This window comes from Brassica rapa, chromosome A06 (genome assembly GCF_000309985.2).
Source record: "Brassica rapa cultivar Chiifu-401-42 chromosome A06, CAAS_Brap_v3.01, whole genome shotgun sequence".
NCBI classification, from domain to species: Eukaryota; Viridiplantae; Streptophyta; class Magnoliopsida; order Brassicales; family Brassicaceae; genus Brassica; species Brassica rapa.
This window is the reverse complement of record NC_024800.2, coordinates 17,399,582-17,421,969: the sequence shown is the minus strand read 5'-3', so window position 1 is coordinate 17,421,969 and position 22,388 is coordinate 17,399,582. Positions and strand designations below refer to the sequence as shown.

At 39.9% G+C, this 22,388-nt stretch overlaps 1 protein-coding gene across 1 annotated transcript; it reads right to left on the bottom strand.

Moving 5' to 3' along the window:
• Nucleotides 1-115: 115 nt before the first annotated feature.
• LOC103873497 (pentatricopeptide repeat-containing protein At3g49240, mitochondrial-like) lies at nucleotides 116-22,254 on the bottom strand. The gene is made up of 2 exons (XM_033274046.1): nucleotides 16,815-22,254; nucleotides 116-12,346 (listed from the first exon to the last, which is right to left on the bottom strand). The coding sequence occupies exon 2, from the start codon at nucleotides 1,998-2,000 to the stop codon at nucleotides 234-236; it is 1,767 nt and encodes a 588-aa protein (XP_033129937.1). The 5' UTR covers nucleotides 2,001-12,346; nucleotides 16,815-22,254; the 3' UTR covers nucleotides 116-233.
• Nucleotides 22,255-22,388: the final 134 nt, after the last annotated feature.

The following is a 22,388-nucleotide window of genomic DNA, read 5'->3' as shown; positions in this document are numbered from 1 at the left end:
GCTTTTGTCTTGTTTGGAACTCCTTTTGTCCTAAACTTCATTGTCACAACTTGCATATTACATGCACAAGCCTGTATCAAAAGAATACTATGCAGTCATATTTTGAAACCAGAAGCAAGGTTGAAAAAAATGACTTTGCAAAAATCCTGGGATAATAGAAAAAGGTGGATCATAGCTTATTCACGCCTTCTTCTCCTTGGGCTCCTACATTGACTTCTTCAACAACACCATTATTATCCCAAAGCATCTTTTACCTCTTCTTTCTTTTCTTCTTCTAGTTTTGGACTCATTAACGAAGCTATACTAATATTTGTACTCCTTTTCTTGGCTTCTGCTGCTTCTAACTCTTTCGCCTTTGCCTCCTCTTTCAATCTCTCTTTCTCATCCATAAGTTTCTGCAAATCATCCTCTCTTCCTCCTTTCCGCAGCTCTTCTTTCACAAACTCTTGTATTTCTTCGCTCACTCTAACAGTTTCATCACCCAGCATCTCGTCCACAATCTTAAGCATCTCGTCCAGTCTCCCAGCTTCACTTAACGCCTTCATGATGAATTTGTAAGCCTCGTCGTCCATCTTGAGCTTGCTCACCATCATATCAAAGAAGGATTTCGCATCGTCGAGTTTCCCGGCTTTAACCAGCTGATCTTGCAACCGGTTATACACAGCCAAGTTTGTTCTCAGACTCGACTCAACCATCGTTTTATAATACGCAGCTCCTTCCACTATCTTACCTTCCTTGAAACAAGTATCCATCAACAAACCATAAGTGTACTCATCAGGCTTCACCTTATTCTCGTTCATTTCATTGTAAAGCTTCTCAGCCTCTGCCAACAATCCGTTCTCACACAGCTGATTCATCAGATTGTTGAATGATAAAGTATCAGGACTACAGCTAAACTCACCCATTTGCCTGAAAACCTCCAATGCTTCCACAAACTTCCCTTCACCACAATACCCATTAACCATCACATTAAAACTCCCCAAATTCAAAGCCAAACGCCTCGGTGGATCATGTTCCCTTTTCATCTCATCAAACAACTTCAAAGCCTCGTCAAACTTCCCGTTCTCACTCAAAGCCTCAAGCACGTAGTTATACGCCATAGCACTCATCCTAACCTTTGAGTTCTCTCCAATAGCTTCCTCACAACACTCTGTAGCTTCCTTCTCCATCCCTTTCATGAAATAACCTTTCATCAACAGCCCATAAACCACACCATCCTCAACAAACCCACCAAGCTTCTCCTTCAACTCCTCATAAAGCTTAAAGACACCATCAGCATCAGACTTCCTCACGCACCCTACCATTAGATAGCTATAAACAACAGGGTCAGGAACAAAGCCTCTAACACTCATATCTTCCTTTATCTCCATGGCTTTCTCAAGACTCCCATTGTCAACTAAACCCTTAACAAGAATCCTAAAAGTAGCAACGGAAGGATTCAACGGCGCGTTATCTATAAAGAGCTTGTAATGCTCCAGAGCAACGTCAGGCTTTCTAAGATCAAGATAAGCCTGGAAGATCAAGTTGTAGGTGATGATATTGGCGGCGATGCCAGCTTGGTTGACGAAACCGTGTAACTGCAGAAGCGCCCCGTACTTTGACTGACGGAGCTGCGCCGTTAAAACGGCGTTGACGGTGAAAATTGTCGGGCGGCAGTTAGAATAGACGGAGTGACGAGTGTAGAGAGCGGCTTCTTCGAGATCGTTCTCTCGGATTAGTTTTAAGATGTGGTTGTGGAGATCGAGGCGTTTTCCGGTGAGAGCGGATACTGATTCTGGTAGCTTCGGGATGTTTGGGTTCTGGATAGGTCTAGAGATTTGAGGTTGATTGGATCTGTTGAGAGGTGGTGGCTCCATGCGAATACGACGCTTACGACGGCGACTTTCGGCGGCGGCGGCTTCTTCCTGCGTCGCGAAAGACATGCGTCGGACGGCGGAAAACGGCGGAGGGCGGTAGGCTCGAGCGAGTGTTTGCAGAAGGGCAGCTTTGGAAATTGACATGGCTGGAAATGTGAGAATTCTGAGTGTGAGTGATAGGGTTTTAGAAGGGTTTTGGGGTCTGGAGAAGATGAAGTTGTAGGCTTGTATCTAAATTAAATTTATAAACCAATTATATTAGTTAGATGAAATGGGATGTTTTGGATAAAAATACTCAAATAACTTTATATTCATGGTTACTTTCAGATTAAAGTAACCCGAACGGGATCATTTTTCAAAATCTGAAAAATATATACCTGAATAAATAGCATGTATACCCGAAAGGACATCCAAATGTCCAGCCCTAATTACACATTTCCTTGTTTTTTTTTGTAGGTGTCTTGGGCTTGTGGTTATTCATTCATATTTGAGTTTTCTGTGACCCACATGTAAGCTTGAGAATTCAGATATTCGGGCTGGGTTTGGGTGGATCTTTAGGATATATGAATTCTACACTCAATAAGTACTTATTAGATTTTGGTTTATGTTTTGGATTGGGTATCACCGGTTTTGGATTGGTTTCAGATACATGTTAATTATGTGAATCCTATATATATCGACAAAGAAAAATTATATGTAAATCAAAGTGGTCCAGTACTAACATAGTTGCTTCTTTGTTTTTCTGCTTATCCAAACGTGTATCTGTTCTGATTTTTGGTAAAAATAAAAACCGAAATGATGCTCACGAGTATTAGAAGCAGGATCCCATAGGTAATATAGCCATAACTGAATCGGTCCATTTCAGGTAAACGGCTCCGGTTAAAATTCTAAGCTCTACCCACAAATTCGATCTATATAACTATCAATTTTCACAATTTCACACAACAGTTATATCCTTCGACACCTTTTCACTTTGTACATTCCACATCACATTACCTCTTTTCCACATAATCATTTAACATTTATTCAATATTCATATTTACAATGGTTTTTGTTTTGAAAAATTCAGTACCCAATTTACTTTTCATTTATTTATTTTTCTGTTTTTGCTTTATAAATACATGTCAATAATAATTATCAACTAAAACTTTTAAATAAATAAAACTTACTTATTTTTAAATATTTTAATTATAATTTTTAATCTATTTCACATATAATTATCGATGATTCCATACTCATAAAATTTCTGCCAACAATTTGACATTGTTTGATGATTTACTCAGATCTGAAATTAAGGTATTGTTGTAAGGCATTAAGTTCATTTTTAGAGTTTGAAATAACCTGTGTGGTTTCTTTATGAGTGAGAAGAAATAATTTTTTAAAAGATTTGATAGAGGCATTTGATGTGATAATTTTGAACGGTTTTAAGTTTTTAGTGATGGGAAACTTTTAAATGTGAGCGAGTACCAATTGTTCACATTATTACAAAGATAAATAATTTAAAGTGAATTTAACTTATTATAATAAATGTTTTTAAAAATGAATATTTAGATAGATTCAGTATATTTAGACTGTAATTAATCAATCATTTATTATAATTAATGAATATTTAGATAGATTCAACTATATTATATGTAAGTTTATATAATAGCAAATATTAGGAATTATATTTTAGAAGATGAAGAAAATAACGACTTAAAAGTGAACTTAACTAATTATAATATTTTTATTTTAAAAGAAGAATTAAGATTGATTTAATATTATATTTTACCTACCAACATCAAATCAAAACCACAACAAAAACAGCTTTCTTCATTTTTTTCATTAAGAAATGAAGTTTGACATAGATCGAATTTCAAAAGATTACGAAGAAACTATTCCATATATATCAACTGTTTAAAATTACTTAGTAAATTTAGGCAATATAAATATTAGGAATTATATATTTCCTTAATCACTTCTAAATGAATTATTGCAATACAATAATAATAATAATAATAATAATAATAATAATAATAATAATAATAATAATAATAATAATAATAATAATAAGAAGACATCTAAACATCAACAATATTTTATAAATAATTTTGAGGGGTTTAAAGTGGACCCTCACTTCCACTTAATCAGGTTTTAAAAATTATTACCGACTAGATACATTAAAAACTTCACTAGTCCATGGTGGATTAGTGATGAATCTAGAGCACCCTCCTCCGTCTATAATTCTTCACGTACTTAATAATTATACAAAATACTAAGCCGATCAAACAATGAAAAAACTTCATAAGTAAATAATATATATTAATACGCAATCTTGTACCAACCTCCTAAGTTATAGTTAATCCGCCAAAACATTAGAGTAACATATGTTTTAAGTCCATCCATCTACCTCTGCAAATTCTTGAGTGTAAACTCCACTGCAAGCATTCCAAAAACTTGGCATTAAAGCTTTACACAACTAATAATTTCAAAACAATCAAATTAGTTGAAACCACATAATCACATATTTAAATGGCAGCAGAAAATTAATAAGATCAATATCTTGCATCATTTATCTTGAAATCAACAAAAGGTACATAATTCCCAAACAAAGGGTCATGCGGCAAATACAAGAGAGGGTCAGTCGCTACTTCACTGAAAGGTTTTGATGGTTTAATGGGAGCGATGAATACAAGAGCGAGTCAATCGCCACTTCACTCAGAGATAGATGCTCTCAATTGGACAATGGAATGCATGAGGAATCTAAGACAGTTTACTGTTACATTTGCAACAAAATATTCTTAATTCGTGAAAATGGTTTTCGAAACCAGAAGAATGACCAGCCTTTACAAGTTATTTGGAAGACATAAAGGTTTTGAAGAGAAGTTTCAACAGTTTAGAGGTCATTCATATACTACGGACACAGAATTCAAGGGCAAATAATCTCGCACGCAGTGCAAGAAAGCAACAATCGTTTATTGTCCATATGGATGCAGAACTCCCTTTTTGGTTTCTAGAGTCTACATGAATCTGTCTAAGTTGCTGACAAAATAAAGGATCATGCGGTGAGTCTTGAGTATACTAAGGCCGTCCAACATGGGTTAGGATTCTTACCAAGTCGACAATGATATTGAATAAATATCATCAATAGTAAAGCAAAAAATAGGACATTTAGTTCTTACTTTTAACATGACTCTCTCAAACAATCAACAAGACAGTACCAGTCACCAATCAACTCAATACAACAGAGAAGCTGATCTTCATAAGCCTCATGTCACAATCAAAACATATAAAAGCAAGTAAAAAAAAACAGAAATAGCAATAAATACGCTTGTGATAGATGGAAATCAGTAGCATATAAATGACCTAACACATGCTTCTCAGTGAACACAAACAATCACAAGATGAGTATCTTCCCATGCGTTCATAAGTATCATCTCAAGAGAACAGATTCTGTATCATTTAAATCATCAGTTTCTAATCATTTAAAGCTTCAAATTGAGCTTCACAAGTATACTTGTCTTCACAAACGCAAAAGATATCGACGCGTCTCTTCTCGTAGCAGCTTCAGAGACTTCTTTCACCTGAAAAAAAAAACATAAGAGATAATATAAGGAGTTTATTACACACAGGGGCAGTTTCAAGTTTTATTTTACACAATAGAGCAGTTCCCTCTACAGAGGTAGTTTTTCAATGGAAAGACTCCAAAAAGCGTAACTGGTCGTTTCATTTAGTTAGGTTAATTATTTTATTATATTTTTTGGTTTGGTTTTTGAATTTCGAAACGGAAATGGTGGGGTCGTATTATTAATTACTGTCACCTTTACCTTTTGACAAACATCAGTTACCAAGAATAAATCTCGAAACTCTGTTTGAGAGGAATAGGAGGCGATTTCTGGCCGGTAAGAGAGTTTAACAGCGTACGTTGAAGATTCCGGCGACGATGTCGAGGAGACGGAGTCTGCGGCTGAAAGTGAACGTAGGTGATTAGAGTGATAACTGTTTTGATTTTTTATTTTGTTTCCCTTTCTAAATAAATATCTTTGTGTTTCCGAAGGTGACAAAGCGGTGGAGGGTATCGGGGGGGGGGGGGGGGGGGGGCAGAGCGGCGAAGAGGCGCATGGCCTTGATGATTTTAAAGAACTTCTGGCTGGGAGGTTTTTTTCGACAGACCGATTCCCAAGCGAGAGACATAATCTGAAATCTGGGAATCTTGGGAATGTTAGAGAGAATGAAATGGGAGTAGAGATAAAGAAAGAAGTTCAATACATACAGGTTGCATACGGTTTTGATATAAACGAAACATATATTTTGTGTTTTGTGTATGTACATTTTTTCGTGTACACGAGTACATTGGGTGAGCACGATGATGTGTACACAAATGTTAGTGTACGCATGTACATGTTAAAGAGATATGAAAGTCATATTCTACTGCCATTTGAGAATCAACTTCATTAAGCGAAGAGGCGCATGGCCTTGATGATTTTAAAGAACTTCTGGCTGGGAGGTTTTTTTCGACAGACCAATTCCCAAGCGAGAGACATAATCTGAAATCTGGGAATCTTGGGAATGTTAGAGAGAATGAAATGGGAGCAGAGAGAAAGAAAGAATTTCAATACATACAGGTTGCATACGGTTTTGATATAAACGAAACATATATTTTGTGTTTTGTGTATGTAAATTTTTTCGTGTACACGAGTACATTGGGTGAGCACGATGATGTGTACACAAATGTTAGTGTACGCATGTACATGTTAAAGAGATATGAAAGTCATATTCTACTGCCATTTGAGAATCAACTTCATTAAGCTTTGTATAATGATATGAAAGTCATATTCGACTACCATTTGAGAATCAACTTCATTAAACTTTGTATAATGATATGAAGTCATATTCTATTACCATTTCATCTTTGAATGGTATTAGTTTAATTTTTCAGTGATGTACACATGTACACTACCATATGTATTGTACACATATATGTTACCAACATTTAATGTATACATGTACACATGTACACAAACGAATGTACATAACTTTACAACATGCTGGACATCTAACATCTATCTCAAACATATGTGTACATGTAAACATCTGATAAAATAAGATATGTATATTGTACACATTAGCCCTTATCGATAGTGAAAACATGTGTACATGTAAATTTCTTTTGAAAGTATATATGTTAAACATGCAAACATATTTAGAAGTGTTAAAAAGAATAAAAGCCTTCCAAGATCTAGCTTTCAATGCATAGCCATCAGTGTGAAATATTTTTCGCAAATCTCGTCCCATCGATTTGTTCCAATATGGGGGCATGCTTCCATGTAGAAAGATTGTTGTCTGCTGTACAATGTGATTGTGTACATCCCTTGTCGTGTACATTCTGCACAATGTAATTGTGTACATCTATGTCGTGTACAAAATGGTTTTGTGCATCCCATGTTGTGTACATGTGTACATCCCATGTATTCCATGTCGTGTACAATGTGATTTTGGAGACTAATCTGCACATTTTAATGCTATGGGGCCATAATGAAAATAATCAAAAGCCAGCGGACTATTCCTGAAAGATTGTTGTTTTCTATACAATGTGATTTTACATCCCATATCGTGTACATGTGTACATAATCTAAAAATACTACGTTGTGAGCAGTGATTTTATACATCCCATGTCGTGTACTCGTGTACATCTCATGTCATGTACAATGTGATTTTGGAGACTAATCTGCACATTTTAATATTTTGGGGGCATAATGAAAATAATTAAAAGCCGAAGGACTATTTCTGAAAAAGATGAAACTCATCCATTGATGTCGCTCGGTCTATCTTTTCGTCGGATATCGTTGACGACGATGGCGAGCAGGCAACGACGGAGCAGAGACACGACGATGAGAATTAATTCCTATGGCGGCGAAGGCTGAAAGCACGACCTGAGATGGAGCGGTCATGGGCTTGAGACGTGGAGAAGCCGATGTTAATGTGACGCGACGAAGAGCAACGACCACCGGTGAACGAGATCTAACATCGACGCGATCTTGGACAAAGGAGCTGAGGGCGGAGAGGAGGTGATGAATTGGAGCTCTCCGGCTGTAACCCGTTTATTGACCTGTCAACTCCAAGCACCAAAAGAATCAACTTTTCTTTAGCTTTCATCATCTAGGATTCCGCAATTCTCGAACCCAGAACTCAAGTTCGTCAAAGCTCGAGTCCTCGACGATAATTTGGTCATACGCCGTTGGGATGTTGATTATTTTCATTATTTGGTTAGGTTCGTAGATGTGAAGCTACTGTAGAACATGAAAAGCATGGTTTGTGAGATTTGAGAAAAAAATGTCGGAGTAAAATCGATGAGGGAGAGAGAAAGATATTAGGACTCAAGTGCATTTAAATGTTTAGTTGACCAACTTAACTAAATGAAACGACCAGTTACGTTTTTTGGAGTCTTTCCATTGAAAAACTACATCTGTAGCGGAAACTGCTCTATTATGTAAAAAAAAACTTGAAACTGCCCTTGTGTGTAGTAAACTTTAATATAAGCGGACACAGAAGCAAAATTAAATGAGTTGCACAAGAACAATCAGTAGGTTCCGTTAGAGTAAAAAAAAAAGTCTCAACAAGTAAGGCTGTCATTAGTTTTACAAAACCCAACCAAGTCATAACTAGCCACAACGAAGAGAACCCTTAATGAAGAATTAGAGCCTTCTCTGGAAACAATAAAAACAGAAGAGAACCCACAACGAAGCTCTATGACACAATATGAACACAACGAAAACCATGGAATCTTAAGCAAAACACATAACCAAAGCCATAAGACAAAGCTTCTCTTGGAAAAAGGGAATTGATTAGGACGTAAGTCAAGTAACTATTAAAAAACAAAACCACAAATAAGACAAAGCTTCAAAGTCCACAAGTGTTTCTTCATAAACTAGTCAAAGAGACCTTAACAACAAGCTTATCAACAAGAGTCAACAACTTCTCTATTCTCAAAGCACCTTCCAATAATCTTTGGCTAAGAATCACAATATTAAATATGTTGACTTGTATCCAAAAATATCATACGCATGATCAAAGAAGCCAACCTGATTGCTTCGTATGGTTCAGCCCAATACAGTAATATGTAAGAACAAAACCCTCTTAACTGCGTATATAGATACATCGCAACTCAAAGACAATCGACTAACCAAAGCAACCCTGTTAACTGCGTACTGGAAGCTACGGAAGTTCAAAATGGTCTATAGAACTCAATACAATCCAAAATAAAACGTGAACAGATCAATAAAATACAATCGGATCAACCCAGAAAAATCAGTGACCCAAAAGGCCAAATTGAAGAAAAATAGATTTCTGACTCACAGGGAAGATTGATGTTGTAAAAGCCTGTAAACCAGACTGACCTAAACGATATAATAAAAACAAAGTTAAGGAAATAGACGAATGTAAAAAAACGAATACAAAAACAATAAAAATTGTATTCACAAACAGACAAACGAATCACGCTTCACGCGTGATCGCCGTATCGAACTATAAACTCTACGAAACATTCTCGTATTTATGACTTACATTATGGGATTTTTGCTGTTGGTTTCGATGTAAAAAGAAGTGAGAAATGAAGAGGAGAAGAGTCCATATTTAAAAAGGAGACGAGGAGCGGTTTCTCGAAACTGTTGCAAACGTTTTCCGAAAATCTCTCAAAGATCTCAGAGTGGAACGTTGAGCAGCTTTTTCCGCAAGTTTCTCTCTTGTTGACTCGTTCTGATCCATTTCGAACAGATAAACTTTGTGTCGTTTTTATACGAACTACATGTCGTTTACACACAAATGTCATGCTGTTTTTTAGAAATGAACTGGCAAAACGTTGAGCTTAAGTTGGTCCAAAAATAATCTTTTTGGGCCGGAGGCCCTCCACCCAAGATCCAAGAGCCGAGCCGAGCTGACCCGGCCGGACACCGGCGGCGGCGCACACGTGGGAGGCTCTCTCTTCCTCTGAGCCGTTTAACCCATGATAGCATGAATGCCTATATATATCACTCAGCATTCTTGTTGCTTCCCCACGTGGGACTTTACTTCCATTTCTCCTTCGTTTAAGCCAATTAGGCTTTTATTATTATGATCCAAAGGCCCATTTGGTTTCACAGATTTTTATAGATCATGGGCATAGAATAATTGATCCAACAGATGTGTCGTGATCGATGACCCAAAATCAATGATCCAGAAAGGGTGATCGATGAAAAGAGATTGAAAAAGAGAGATTCTCGTGAGAGAGGGAAAAAAAAGGAAAAAAAACACTAAAACCATGAAAACTAGAAGATTATGTAAAACAAATTGGGTTGGGTTGGATAATCCATATACCCATTTTGATCCAAACCAATATTAATCCAACTCACTAAATCCATTAATCCATAAAAACCATTTTATCCATTAACATCCAAATTGTTAACTCACTAAAACCATGAATTACTAAAACCATGGGTTGGTTTGGATCAATCCATTAATTAGAATCCATTTTGACACCTCTAGGTAGAATGTTTTTTATTAACTAGATATAATCTTTATATATTATTTTTTTGTTTTCAACTCTATATACTAAGAAAAATATATATAACGAAGTTAAACTTTTCCCCCCATTAAATACATATTATTTGTTAATCTGTTTTGATTAGATATCTAAGTGTAGAATAATAGATGCATGAAATGAACAATTTACGTCGACGAATTTTCGTCATGTGGGACGCCAAGGCAATCAAGTTGCTGATAAATTAGCAAGAACAATTATTTTACATGACCAAGATTGGAGTTTGTTCTCTTTTTTTTTTGTCATCAAGGATTTCAACGTTCCAATAACCAATTTACAACCAGAATAACCCCTCCAAGGTTTACCTTAACCAAAAGGTTTTTGTAAACAGCCACAAAGACAAAACATCTACTCCACAACATTAGTGATCAAATCAAACATCCAAGATCGCCCCCAAAAATAGTCAGACCTAAGCGCCAAACACCTCAACTAAGAAGAGGGCAGTGGTTCCTCATTCTAAAAGGTCTCAGCCAGCCAGTGTGGCACACCTGCAGCTACATAAGAATGATTATAGCATCCCTTTGTGACACTCTGCGCAATGAGGAAAGCTCCTCTATTAATTGATCTATCTTTTCTTATCACCCTCCACCATTCCAAGTTTCGTAACCTTCCTATAATCTCAACATATTGGCAGGTGAAGCTTGGCCATGCTCTTGGTCTCAGGATTACATTTGGAAAGGTCGCATCATCAATGGCTATTATGACCCGGTTCACATGGTGGGCGCTCAAGCATTCCACAGTCCATAGAAGCCCTTGGAATTTAGCTTCGTCCAGAAAGGCGACGTTAGAAAAGGCCCAACGACTATGCATGATCACCTTGCCCCACTCGTTTCTTAGTACCCACGAACATCCAGTTTGGAAAGGAACCATCAAGAGTAGATATTTCCAAACTGGATGCTACGCCAGGCATACGATGGTCGCGGGCCATTCAAGAAGTCAAAATTCTCAAAATATCTACTCTTGAATAGTCTGGAAAATAGAGACTCCGGATGACTGAGTTTTCTCCAAGCCTACTTGGCCAATAATGCTTGATTAAAATTCTGAATATCCTTAAACCCCAGGCCTCCTTGCTCTTTTGCCAAACTCAACTTGTTCCAACTCAACCAATGTATCTTTCTCTTATGCTCAAGAGAGTTCCACCAGAAATCCGACATTGCTTTAGTCAGGTTTTCGCAAGACTTTTTGGTCAATTTAAAACATGACATTGCATACACTGGCATAGCCATTGCCACAGCCTTGATCAAAATCTTTTTTCCCTTCAGCGAGAGTTGCTTGACAAACCAGCCTGATAGCCGATCCTTTAGCTTGCCATAGATGTAAGCTAGCAGCTCGGTCTTTGATCCACTGAAGCATTCCGGCAACCCAAGATACGAGCCAGTTCCACCTTCCTTTTCAATCCCTGTTTTCTGTCTGATCAACTCTCTTGAAATTTCAGCAACTTTGGCTCCAAAAGTTATGGCTGACTTCACAACATTATCTTTTTGACCAGTAGCCTGCTCGTAGACAGACATGATCTTCATTATTTCAGTAGCTTGTGAGCCATAAGCCTTGCAGATGAGCAAGCTATCATCATCAAATAACATATGGTGTATCATCGGCCCATTTTCTGAGAATTGTATCCCCTGCAGCAGACCTTTGCTCACAGCCTGCTCAATCAGATGAATTAAGCCTTCCGTGCATAACACAAATGAGAAGGGGGATAAAGGATCCCCCTGGTGAAGACCCTCTCCGGTTGAATGCATCCGAAAGGCTGATCGTTTATTAGAGTCAAATAGGTCACCGTCGAAACGCATAACATAACTCTTTGAATCCAGACCTCATCGAAGCCCATTGCTCGTAGAAGAACCCTCAGGTATCCCCATTCAACTCTATCATACGCCTTCGGCATATCAGATTTAATGGCCATGAAATCCTTGGAGAATTTCTCGTTTGTCCTCTAGGCTGTTGGGGTCAAAAACGGTCGCGACGGAATTACCACCCGAAAATCCTCGGAGATCGTATTTCCGAAAGAGATAGTAAAAAGAAGGATACAACTTTCGTAAATTTCGTAAAATATAACCAATACGAAGTTTTTATGAAGAAGTATCCTTTGAGGTTCAAACCGAACAAACCAAGCTCGATCACCACGCATACACGCCGTCCGGTCGCTATAGAGCAACCAAACCCAAGCCAAGCTTGGTCGCTACGTAGCGACCGAGCCTCCGTCCCGTTCGGTCGCTACGTAGCGACCGAGCTCGAGCCAAAGCTCGGTCGCTACGTAGCGACCAAGCAATCGTCCCGCTCGGTCGCTACGTAGCGACCGGGCTCGAGCCGAAGTTTGGTCGCTGTGTAGCGACTGAACTCTTCCGGACATCGACAGACATCAATCCATGCATTCTCGTCAAATCTTCGTACGCTATCTCCCGAAGACCATAGCAAGCTCAGTCCACGTTTTCCGCTATTCCAACTCATCGATAAACCGCGGAAAATTCGTAGTAAACGTCTCGATTCGGAAAACGGCCCAAAGGGACCTAAAACACGACTCGAGGCCCATCCTACGATTTTCTAACCCCAAAGCCCGTAAACCGCAGCACGGTTTACGCTTGGCCCACAAGGAAAGATAAATGTCAAGTTTCCGCGGATAAATACGGAAGTTTTGAAGATAATTGTGAAGATCGGGAAAAATGGAATATCTCCATTTTATGCTATGACGGCTTAAGGGCAGAAGAGTAAAAACGTAAACCAACCTTAGAGCTAGTATATAAGGAGTCCTAGGCGAGGAGCATGGGGGAGAACTTTTTCAGAGCAAACTTAGCACTTAAAGCAATTTAGGCATTTTTCCGTTTTTGTTATTTCGAGCTGCGACTCAATTAGGTTTAGCCGTCTTAGGGTTACTAGAACTAGGAATCTCGCCGACAGCTCTCGAGCCCAGGCTTATACCTTGTTGTAAACGCTCATACGCAGATTCGGAATAAGATCTTCTTTGCTCTCTTTTTTTGAGTTCTTATTTTTATCGTTGTTATTCTCGTGTTCTGATTGCTTGACGTGGGATAATTAGCAGATATCCGGGTCCTCTGGGAAATTAGGATTTTCCTAGTTTCCTTATGTAAACGGAAATCGATAATGTGAATTTCGGTTCCCACAGTTTGGCGCTAGAAGGAGGGGGGTACGGATCAATCTAACCCGCAAAAGCCACACAACTCTAAATCAGACATGTCAACTAACGACGCGGATAACGTGCAAACTCCTCTTAACGGAGGCAGCGGCACCGATCTCCAAACTCCAGTAGCGGACGTATCCGCGGCCAACGCGCAAGCCAACGCCGCGACGATCGAGGAGTTTAAAAAGATGTTCGCCACCTATGAGAAAAGGTCGGAAGAACAGGATAAGCTCGTGAATACCTTGACCAAACAGGTTGAAACCTTAACGGCAAGAACCCAAGCTATCCGTCCCCGCGGAACCACCAAAATCTGCGGGAAGAGGCTCGACTTCGCCACCCCACTCGATAGAGCAGGAGTCGCACGGGAACGACCTTCCGGTCAAAACCCTAGCGAGAAATCTCCCATCGAAAAGGGGAACCCTGAAAATCTTCCGCCCCCTGCAAAGGACTCGGAGGATAACGAAGCCGAACACATTGACCTGGATCCTAGCGATGTCTCCAACGACACCGACGAGGATGTCGACAGACATCCAAGAAGGACCAGAAGCCGATTCGCTCGGGAAGGCTCCCCGTTCAAAAAACCAATGACGGAAGAAGAAGAAGTCGCCTATTGGAATGAACAAGAGGAGCTGGCCGAAAGGCAAACCGAGCTCACTCGCAGTAAACGCCGACAGGCTCGGAAATCTACTGACGAGACATCGGATATCCGCGATCTTCGCGACTACATCACTAAGACTGCGGCAGAAGTGAGAGCCGTAAAGTCTCAAATCCATCATGCTACTAGTGCTTCCCCCGAGATCGATCGACTGTTGGAAGGAACTCGAAAGACCCCCTTTACCAGTCGAATTTCGGATATGAGGGTGTCTGATCCGGGAAAAATCAAAGTACCGAAGTACGATGGTACGGCTGATCCAAAAGCACACCTTCAGGCTTTCCACATCGCGATGGGAAGAGCAAGACTGAAGGACGGCGAAAAGGATGCCGGCTATTGCCGCCTGTTTGTCGAAAATCTTGAAGGATCAGCGCTCGAATGGTTCGCACGCCTTCGTCGCAACACCATCGGGAGTTTTCGACAGCTCGCATCGGAATTCCTCAAACATTACTCTGTATTCATAGACAGAGAAACTTCCGATGTTGATCTCTGGAGTCTCTCCCAGAGGGAAGACGAACCCCTCCGCGAGTTTATCAGTCGGTTCAAGCTGATAATGTCCAGGGTCAGCGGGATAAGCGACAAAGTGGCCATCGACACGCTGAGAAAGACACTCTGGTACAATTCGAAATTCAGAAAGTGGATAACTCTCGACAAACCGCGAACTATCCAGGACGCCCTCCACAAAGCAACGGACTACATCATAGTCGAGGGAGAAACTAAAGTCTTATCGCAAAAACATAAGGCGGCAAGACCATCCTTGAAAGATGCGGATCCGAAAGGGAAAAAGAAGAACTCTCGTAACGACAAGTACGTCCATCACAAGGGGGAAGATCTCCAAGGGCCGCATAACTATGCGATCAATTCGGATCAAGGCCGGACCACGGGCAACACATGGACTCGCAATCAAGGGTACGACGAAAACACCTTCTGCGAGTTCCACCAATCCCGAGGACACTCCACGACCAACTGCAAAGTCTTGGGAGCAAGACTGGCCGCGAAGTTACTTGCTGGAGAGCTTTCGGAAGTAACTAGCGTCAAGGATCTCATCCTTGATTCTGATCGGCCTCCAAAGACGGATAGAAATCCGCCCGCTGAAAAATCCCCTCAACGAAACCAACCTGGGGATAAACGCGGTAGGAGGCCGGATGACAAAGGGAACGATAACAATCGTCGCAGAGTCCATATGATCATCGGAGGATCACAATACTGCGGCGATACCGTGTCGGCCATCAAGGCTTACCAACGGAAGGCAGAGTCGAGTGCAAATTGGCCTACATGGTCTCCTCCTCGAGACGGCCAAAGTTGCTCGATCACCTTCACAGAGGAAGAAGCCGGCGGTATCGACCAACCTCACTGCGACCCGCTCGTCATAGATCTCGTCATACGAGATTTAGAAGTCGGAAGGGTACTCGTCGACACGGGAAGCACAGTCAACGTAATCTTCCGCGACACTCTCAAGCGGATGAGCATCGAACTCGGAGAAGTAATTCCGACGCCAAAGCCGCTCACGGGTTTTTCAGGCGAAGTATCGATGACTCTCAGATCAATCCAATTGCCAGTCATGGCCAAGGAAATCACGAAAATCGTCGAGTTCACGGTAGTCGATCATCCCACTATCTACAACGTGATCATGGGAACCCCATGGCTCAACGCCATGCAGGCAGTCCCGTCGACCTACCACCTGGGTCTCAAGTTCCCAACGCCGAGCGGAGTCGCGGCCATCTGGGGATGCCAAAAACAGTCGCGACTATGCTTCCTCGCAGAGCACAAGTTAAGGCAAATCACGGCTTCTGCAACTGCAAACGGCAAACGCGCGAAGATAGATCGATCTTCAGCCAAAAGCGCCCCGGGAAAAGACGAATTAAAATCGTCTACCGACGCAAACGCATCGGACATCGAAGCTCGACACAAGTCCGAAGGCCACGCTACAACTCAACCGGAACATCCGGAAAATAGCGTTGACCCAGCCACGATCGACACGGTCAAGGCGGACATCGCGACATCTACCGCCGAGTAAGAACACTCGCGGCATGAAACAGAACTACGAGATGGCTTGATCCTCGAAAGGGGTACGTAGGCAGTTCGTCAATAGACGAATTCAGCTATCCCCCTCTCTAAAAAGGGGGGGGGGGGGAGTGGGTGCGTATACTCGTATACTCCCACTTAGAAAAATCTTCGTTATTGCTTTAAGGGCAGAAGAGTAAAAACGTAAACCGACCTTGGAGCTAGTATATAAGGAGTCCTAGGCGAGGAGCATGGGGGAGAACTTTTTCAGAGCAAACTTAGCACTTAGAGCAATTTAGGCATTTTTCCGTTTTTGTTATTTCGAGCTGCGACTGAATTAGGTTTAGCCGTCTTAGGGTTACTAGAACTAGGAATCTCGCCGACAGCTCTCGAGCCCAGGCTTATACCTTGTTGTAAACGCTCATACGCAGATTCGGAATAAGATCTTCTTTGCTCTCTTTTTTTGAGTTCTTATTTTTATCGTTGTTATTCTCGTATTCTGATTGCTTGACGTGTGGTAATTAGTAGATATACGGGTCCTCTGGAAATTAGGGTTTTCCTAGTTTCCTTATTTAAACGGAAATCGACAGTGTGAATTTCGTTTCCCACAAAGGCATGAATCATCTCGTGGGCTATCAAAATGTTGTCAGTAATCAGTCTTTCTTCCACAAAAGCAGATTGAGTTGGAGACATTATATCTGCCATCAACGTTTTCAGCTTGGCTCCCAAAATTTTGGAAATAATCTTGTAGAGGACTGAGCATAGGATTATTGGTCTGAGGTCTTACATGAGTACATGATCTTCTATCTTTGGTATAAGGCATAAGTGGGTGTAGTTCCATTCGACTGGAAAATTCCCAATATCGAAGAAATTCAGCACTTCTTTCGTAACCTGATCTCACACTATATCCCAGTACTTTTGGAAGAACATCTCCGTCATACCATCAGGCACTGGGGCACTTCCCGGGTCTATAGAGAAAATTGCATCTCTCACTTCTTCCTTGTTGACTTCTCTCATGAGAACCTCTTTCATTCCCAATCTTCATTGCTTGTCGAGGTGAAGAGCTTTTTGAAATATTCAGTTGCCACCTCCGTTTTTGCTGCCTCTGAGAACTGCTCCTGCCCATTTTCATCCATTAACTTGTTGATTCTCTTCTTTGTCCTGCTAACCTTCACTGAATCATGGTAGTATATGTTGTTGAGATCACCTTTCACTGCCCATGTGTTCTTGTTTTTCTGTTTCCAGTATGATTCTTCGTCCCTATAGGCTTTTATCAACTCCTTCTTCAGATAATCAATCCTCATACTAGAAGAAGTTAACGACGACTGCTTCCTCTCCAAAGAGTGTTCAATCTAAGTGATCTTATCTCTAGAGTTCAGATTTTGCTTCTTTTTCCACTTACTCAGAGATTTCATGCATCTTTTTAGTCTGTCTGAGACCTTAGCTTCAAACAACGGATGGTTAGTTAACCACACCTTCTTAATCTCATCTTTCACTCCATCTTTATGAAGGAATCTGCCATCGAACCGGAAGCTGCCTCTATACGGTTCAGAAGCTGATATTAATTTCACCATAACCGGTATGTGGTCAGAGCCTCTTTTATCCAAGAAAACTTGGTTCGATGCAGGGTAGAGGTGGAACCACTTCTTATTACCAAAACATCTGTCCAGCTTAGATTGAATCGAAAGCGTGCCTCTTTCACTCCCCACGTAAAGCTATTTCATGTGCTTTGAAGCTCCACCATCTCTCCTATTTCCAGCATGTCATTGAACGGTTGAAAGGAGGCTTCGCTTCTCCTTGGTCCCCCAATTTTCTCTCCATTGTCTTATATCGTTGAAATCACCCATCATACACCAGGGTTCCTTTCTGTATGCTCCAATACGGGATAGTCTCTCCCACAGCTTTGGCTTGTTCTTCCTCACATGCTCCCCATATATATAAGACACATAGAAGTTGTCTTTACCCAATTGTACATTGAAATCCACCAGATGCTTATCCACAAACTTAAACACAATATTCAAAGAACTTTTTCACATCAAGGCTAAGCCGCGCTGTACCCAATAGGATTTACAGTCATAATCCTATCGTAGCCTAGCCAAGTTTGAATATCTACAAGAGCGTCACGGTTATGCTTTGTATCCATCAAGAACAAAATATCCGGGAAATGTTGCTGTCTCAATTCCCGCAGTCTTGGAATCACCAAATCATGTGCACGGCCCAGGCCCTGGCAATTCCAGCTCAACATCATCATTTAAAACTTGGAAGGTCCTTCATTTGGGACCACCATTGGTTTCTTAAACCTTGCATAGCTTTTATATGGCTCGACATCTTCTTTTGACTTCCTCTTAGAATCTGTGACTACACCTTCTCCAATCTTCTTCCCCGATCCAACATCTTCCTTTTGAACTCTCTTCCCATTGCCTTTCCTCTTATAGGTGTCTGGCCTTCTTCTACTTTTAGGTTTCTTTAGAGAGGTCCCGGAAGTGCAGGTTTCATAGAAGCCCACACTATAACCCATTGAACCCTCGGTAAGAAATTCTGACTGAGTAGAGTTCGCAGCCATTTCAGAGAGGGGGTGCTCTGATACTATCTTGCCAGATTGAAGCACTTTCATACCCGCTGAGATAGCTCTGGCCATCAGTTTTTCCGAGCTCACCACATGCTCCTTTTGAGCACTGAAGTCATACACCACCCCTTTTCTTTTATCCAGTGCCTTAGAGATGATTGGAGCCGGCTCCAATCTTAAGAAGGTTATTTGACCCATAGGATCATCCATCAAATCAGAAATCGATTTCCTGACTCTGTCTTCTCTAGTCAACTTCTCCTGCCCTTCCGCTGCCAACAGATACTGCCTCATACCTTGGAGAACCTCCTCTGCAATTTTTGGTGGACCTGACGCTGGGTCCCTCCCCACCTGATTATCTGGAAGGACCCCATACAGAGGATCAGATTCAGCCAACCTCTCTATCAGATCTGTCCTCTTACTCTCCGCAGAAGATTCCTCACCCTTAGCTCCTGATTGTTTACTCTTCACAACGAACGGGCAGTGGGATTTCTCATGAGTAAGTCTTTACTTATTTCTTTATTCGTTTTGCAATTTTTTTTAAAATAAAATAGATTATCAAACTTCAAATGATGATGGTTTGTGTGAGAAGGATTAGATAGTGCATAATTAGATAATAGTGAACCAAATTGCAATAATCTAAAAGAAGAAGGATCTAAAATGTAAAAAAAAGAAAAGAATACACAAGTCAACAAACTCCCCCTTCCGCATGTCATAAGAAGAGAAAAAAATCTACTTTATATATATATATATTTGATATCTATGTTTAATGATTGGAAAAAATTTCATCTTTATAGAATATTTGAATTATTGATGGGGTTACATATTAATTGAATATTTCATGTTTAACTCATCCTAAATTTTTCAGTGCCAAATACGACTGATTTCCTGTTTTGATTATATATTTAAATGTGGAATACTAATTATATAAAAATATTTATTTTTATTTTTAGAAAAATATTAACTAAGTTTTTACCATTAAATTTTATAACTATTTTAGATAAAGTAATTAGATTACTCAATTTTTATGCCTTGATCAAACAAAAATAAATTTTTATCAACTTTACATTTTTGAAAATATTTTTAAAATGCATTCAAAAACTAAAACCACCAACCAATCTAATTACTCTAGTTATTTAATAATTAACAATTGTCTATATTTTGTTTACTTTAGAAACCATGTTTCCACTATAATTTCATGTTTTTGTAATTCTAATTTTCATTCTTTGTTTTTATAAGTATATTATGCCTTTGTTAATAATAAATGAAGAAAATTATGCCCTTGATTTTAAAAAAAAAATTTGATGCCCGAAGAAAATGTTTCTTGTTTTCTCTATTGAGGCACAACACTGCCTTTAAACGTATCTTTTTGAATATGTTAGGAAAATTGATATCATAATATTAAGTTTATGGTTAAACATGATATTTATAGTTTGGAATAAATTTCCAAAAACAGAGAGACCTACGAGGATGACGGAACTAAGACCAATAAGCTTATGCAATGTAGGATACAAGATTATCTCAAAGGTCTTGTGTCAACGGTTGAAATATTGTCTTCTCTCTTTTATTTCGGAAACTCAATCGGCATTTGTGGCAGAAAGGCTAATTTCTGATAATATTCAAATAGCACATGAGATGTTTCATAGGCTGCGTACCAACAAGGCATGCAAAAGAAAATATATGGCAATCAAAACGGACATGAGTAAGACGTACGATATAGTGGAGTGGAGTTTCATCTATGCCTTACTGCAGAAAATGGGCTTTGACCCCCATTGGGTAAACTAATGAGGGAGTGCATATCGTCGGTGTAATATCGGGTTCTACTTAATGGTCAACCGCGGGGGCTCATAATTCCAAACAGAGGTTTATGGCAAGGGATCTATTATCCCCATATAATTTTATTATGTGTACTAAGACATTAATAGCAAACATTGAAAAGGCAGAAAGAAAAAAAACAAATAACGGACATGAAAGTAGCCAGAGCATGTCCTCCGGTCTCTCACCTGCTTTTTACAGACAATAGTCATTTCTTCTGCAACGCACAAAGAGAGGAGTGTCAAACAATTCTATGGATTCTAAAAGAGTATGAGGAGGTTTCTGGTCAACTTATTAACTTCCAAAAATCTTCGATCTGATTCGGACACAAGATTGAGGAATCCAACAGACAGGAGATAAGAGACATTTTGGGTATACAAAATCTAAGAGGAATGGGATCTTATCTGGGAATACCAGAGAATATTGACGGATCTAAGATACAAGTTTTCAGCTTTATGCAGGAACGCTTGACAAACAGGATTAATGGGTGGACTTTCATTTTTTCTCAAAAGGAGGGAAGGAGGTAATAATCATATCAGTAGTTATGGCACTACCAATACATGTTATGTCCTGCTATCAATTACCAAAGGCAACCGCGAAGAAACTGACAGCTGCAGTAGCTCAGTTTTAGTGGAGTCCAGGGAGAAGTACAAAAGGTATGCATTAGAAATCATGGGATAAAATCTGTGTCAGCAAGGAAGAGGGAGGCTTGGGTTTTAAAGATATAACAGATTTTAATACGGCGATATTGGGCAAGCAGTTATGGCGGTTGATATACAAGCCAAACACATTATTTTCACGCGTCTTTAAAGGTCGGTATTACAAGAATGCATCACCCCTGGAGCCGATTTGCTCATACTCCCTTTCATACGGCTGGCGGAGTATTGCTTCAGCTAGATCTCTGGTAAGCAAATGACTCATCAAAAGGGTGTGACCAAGATCATTCATTTCTGTATGGAATGATCATTGGCTCCCAACCACCCGCCCGAGACCAGCAACTAAAAATCTGCACGATAACTATCCGTACTTTAAAGTGGATTCTTTAATAGATTCTACTTCGCGAACTTGGAACTTGCAGGCTCTTTGGGCTTTAGTGGATCCCCAGGATGTGAAAATATTGAAAGTATACCTTTGAGTAGGATTCAGGGTACATATAAAGATGGATGGCATTTCACAAATAATAGGAGATACACGGTAAAATCAGGATACCAGGTGGAACGGGCTTATCCAGATAGGGAAAGACCATTGACCACTACAAGAAAACTCAAGCTTAACGAGGAATATTAACGAGGAAAAAAAATCCTCGTAAGTTTACCTCAACTTTACGAGGATTTTACGTGAATAACGGTATCGTCGTTATTTCCTCGTAAACTAACGACAAAAACCGTTCGTCGTAAAGTCGATGTAATGTGACGTGTCATTTACGAGGAAATAACGATGATATCATGTTTCACGTACGTTCCTCGTAAAGTGGACGTAAACTTCGCGTCTTATTTACGAGGAAACTATTTACTTGGATTTAGCGAGGAAATTTTAAATCCACCAACTTTGTAAGTGACACACGTTTTTTTTTGCACCTAATTAATTTTGAATCCACCAACTTTGTAAGTGACACACGGAGATTATTGAAGTCGAATTTCCAGGGATACTGAAGCTGAAATGCGTCCTCTTCAAATGTGAATGGTTTGACCCCGTCGTCAACAGAGGTGTTCGGTCTAACAAATTCGGTGTAGTTGATGTCAACGGTGGACGACGGCACAACAAATTCGAGCCTTTCATCTTAGCTTCACAAGCAGACCAAGTTA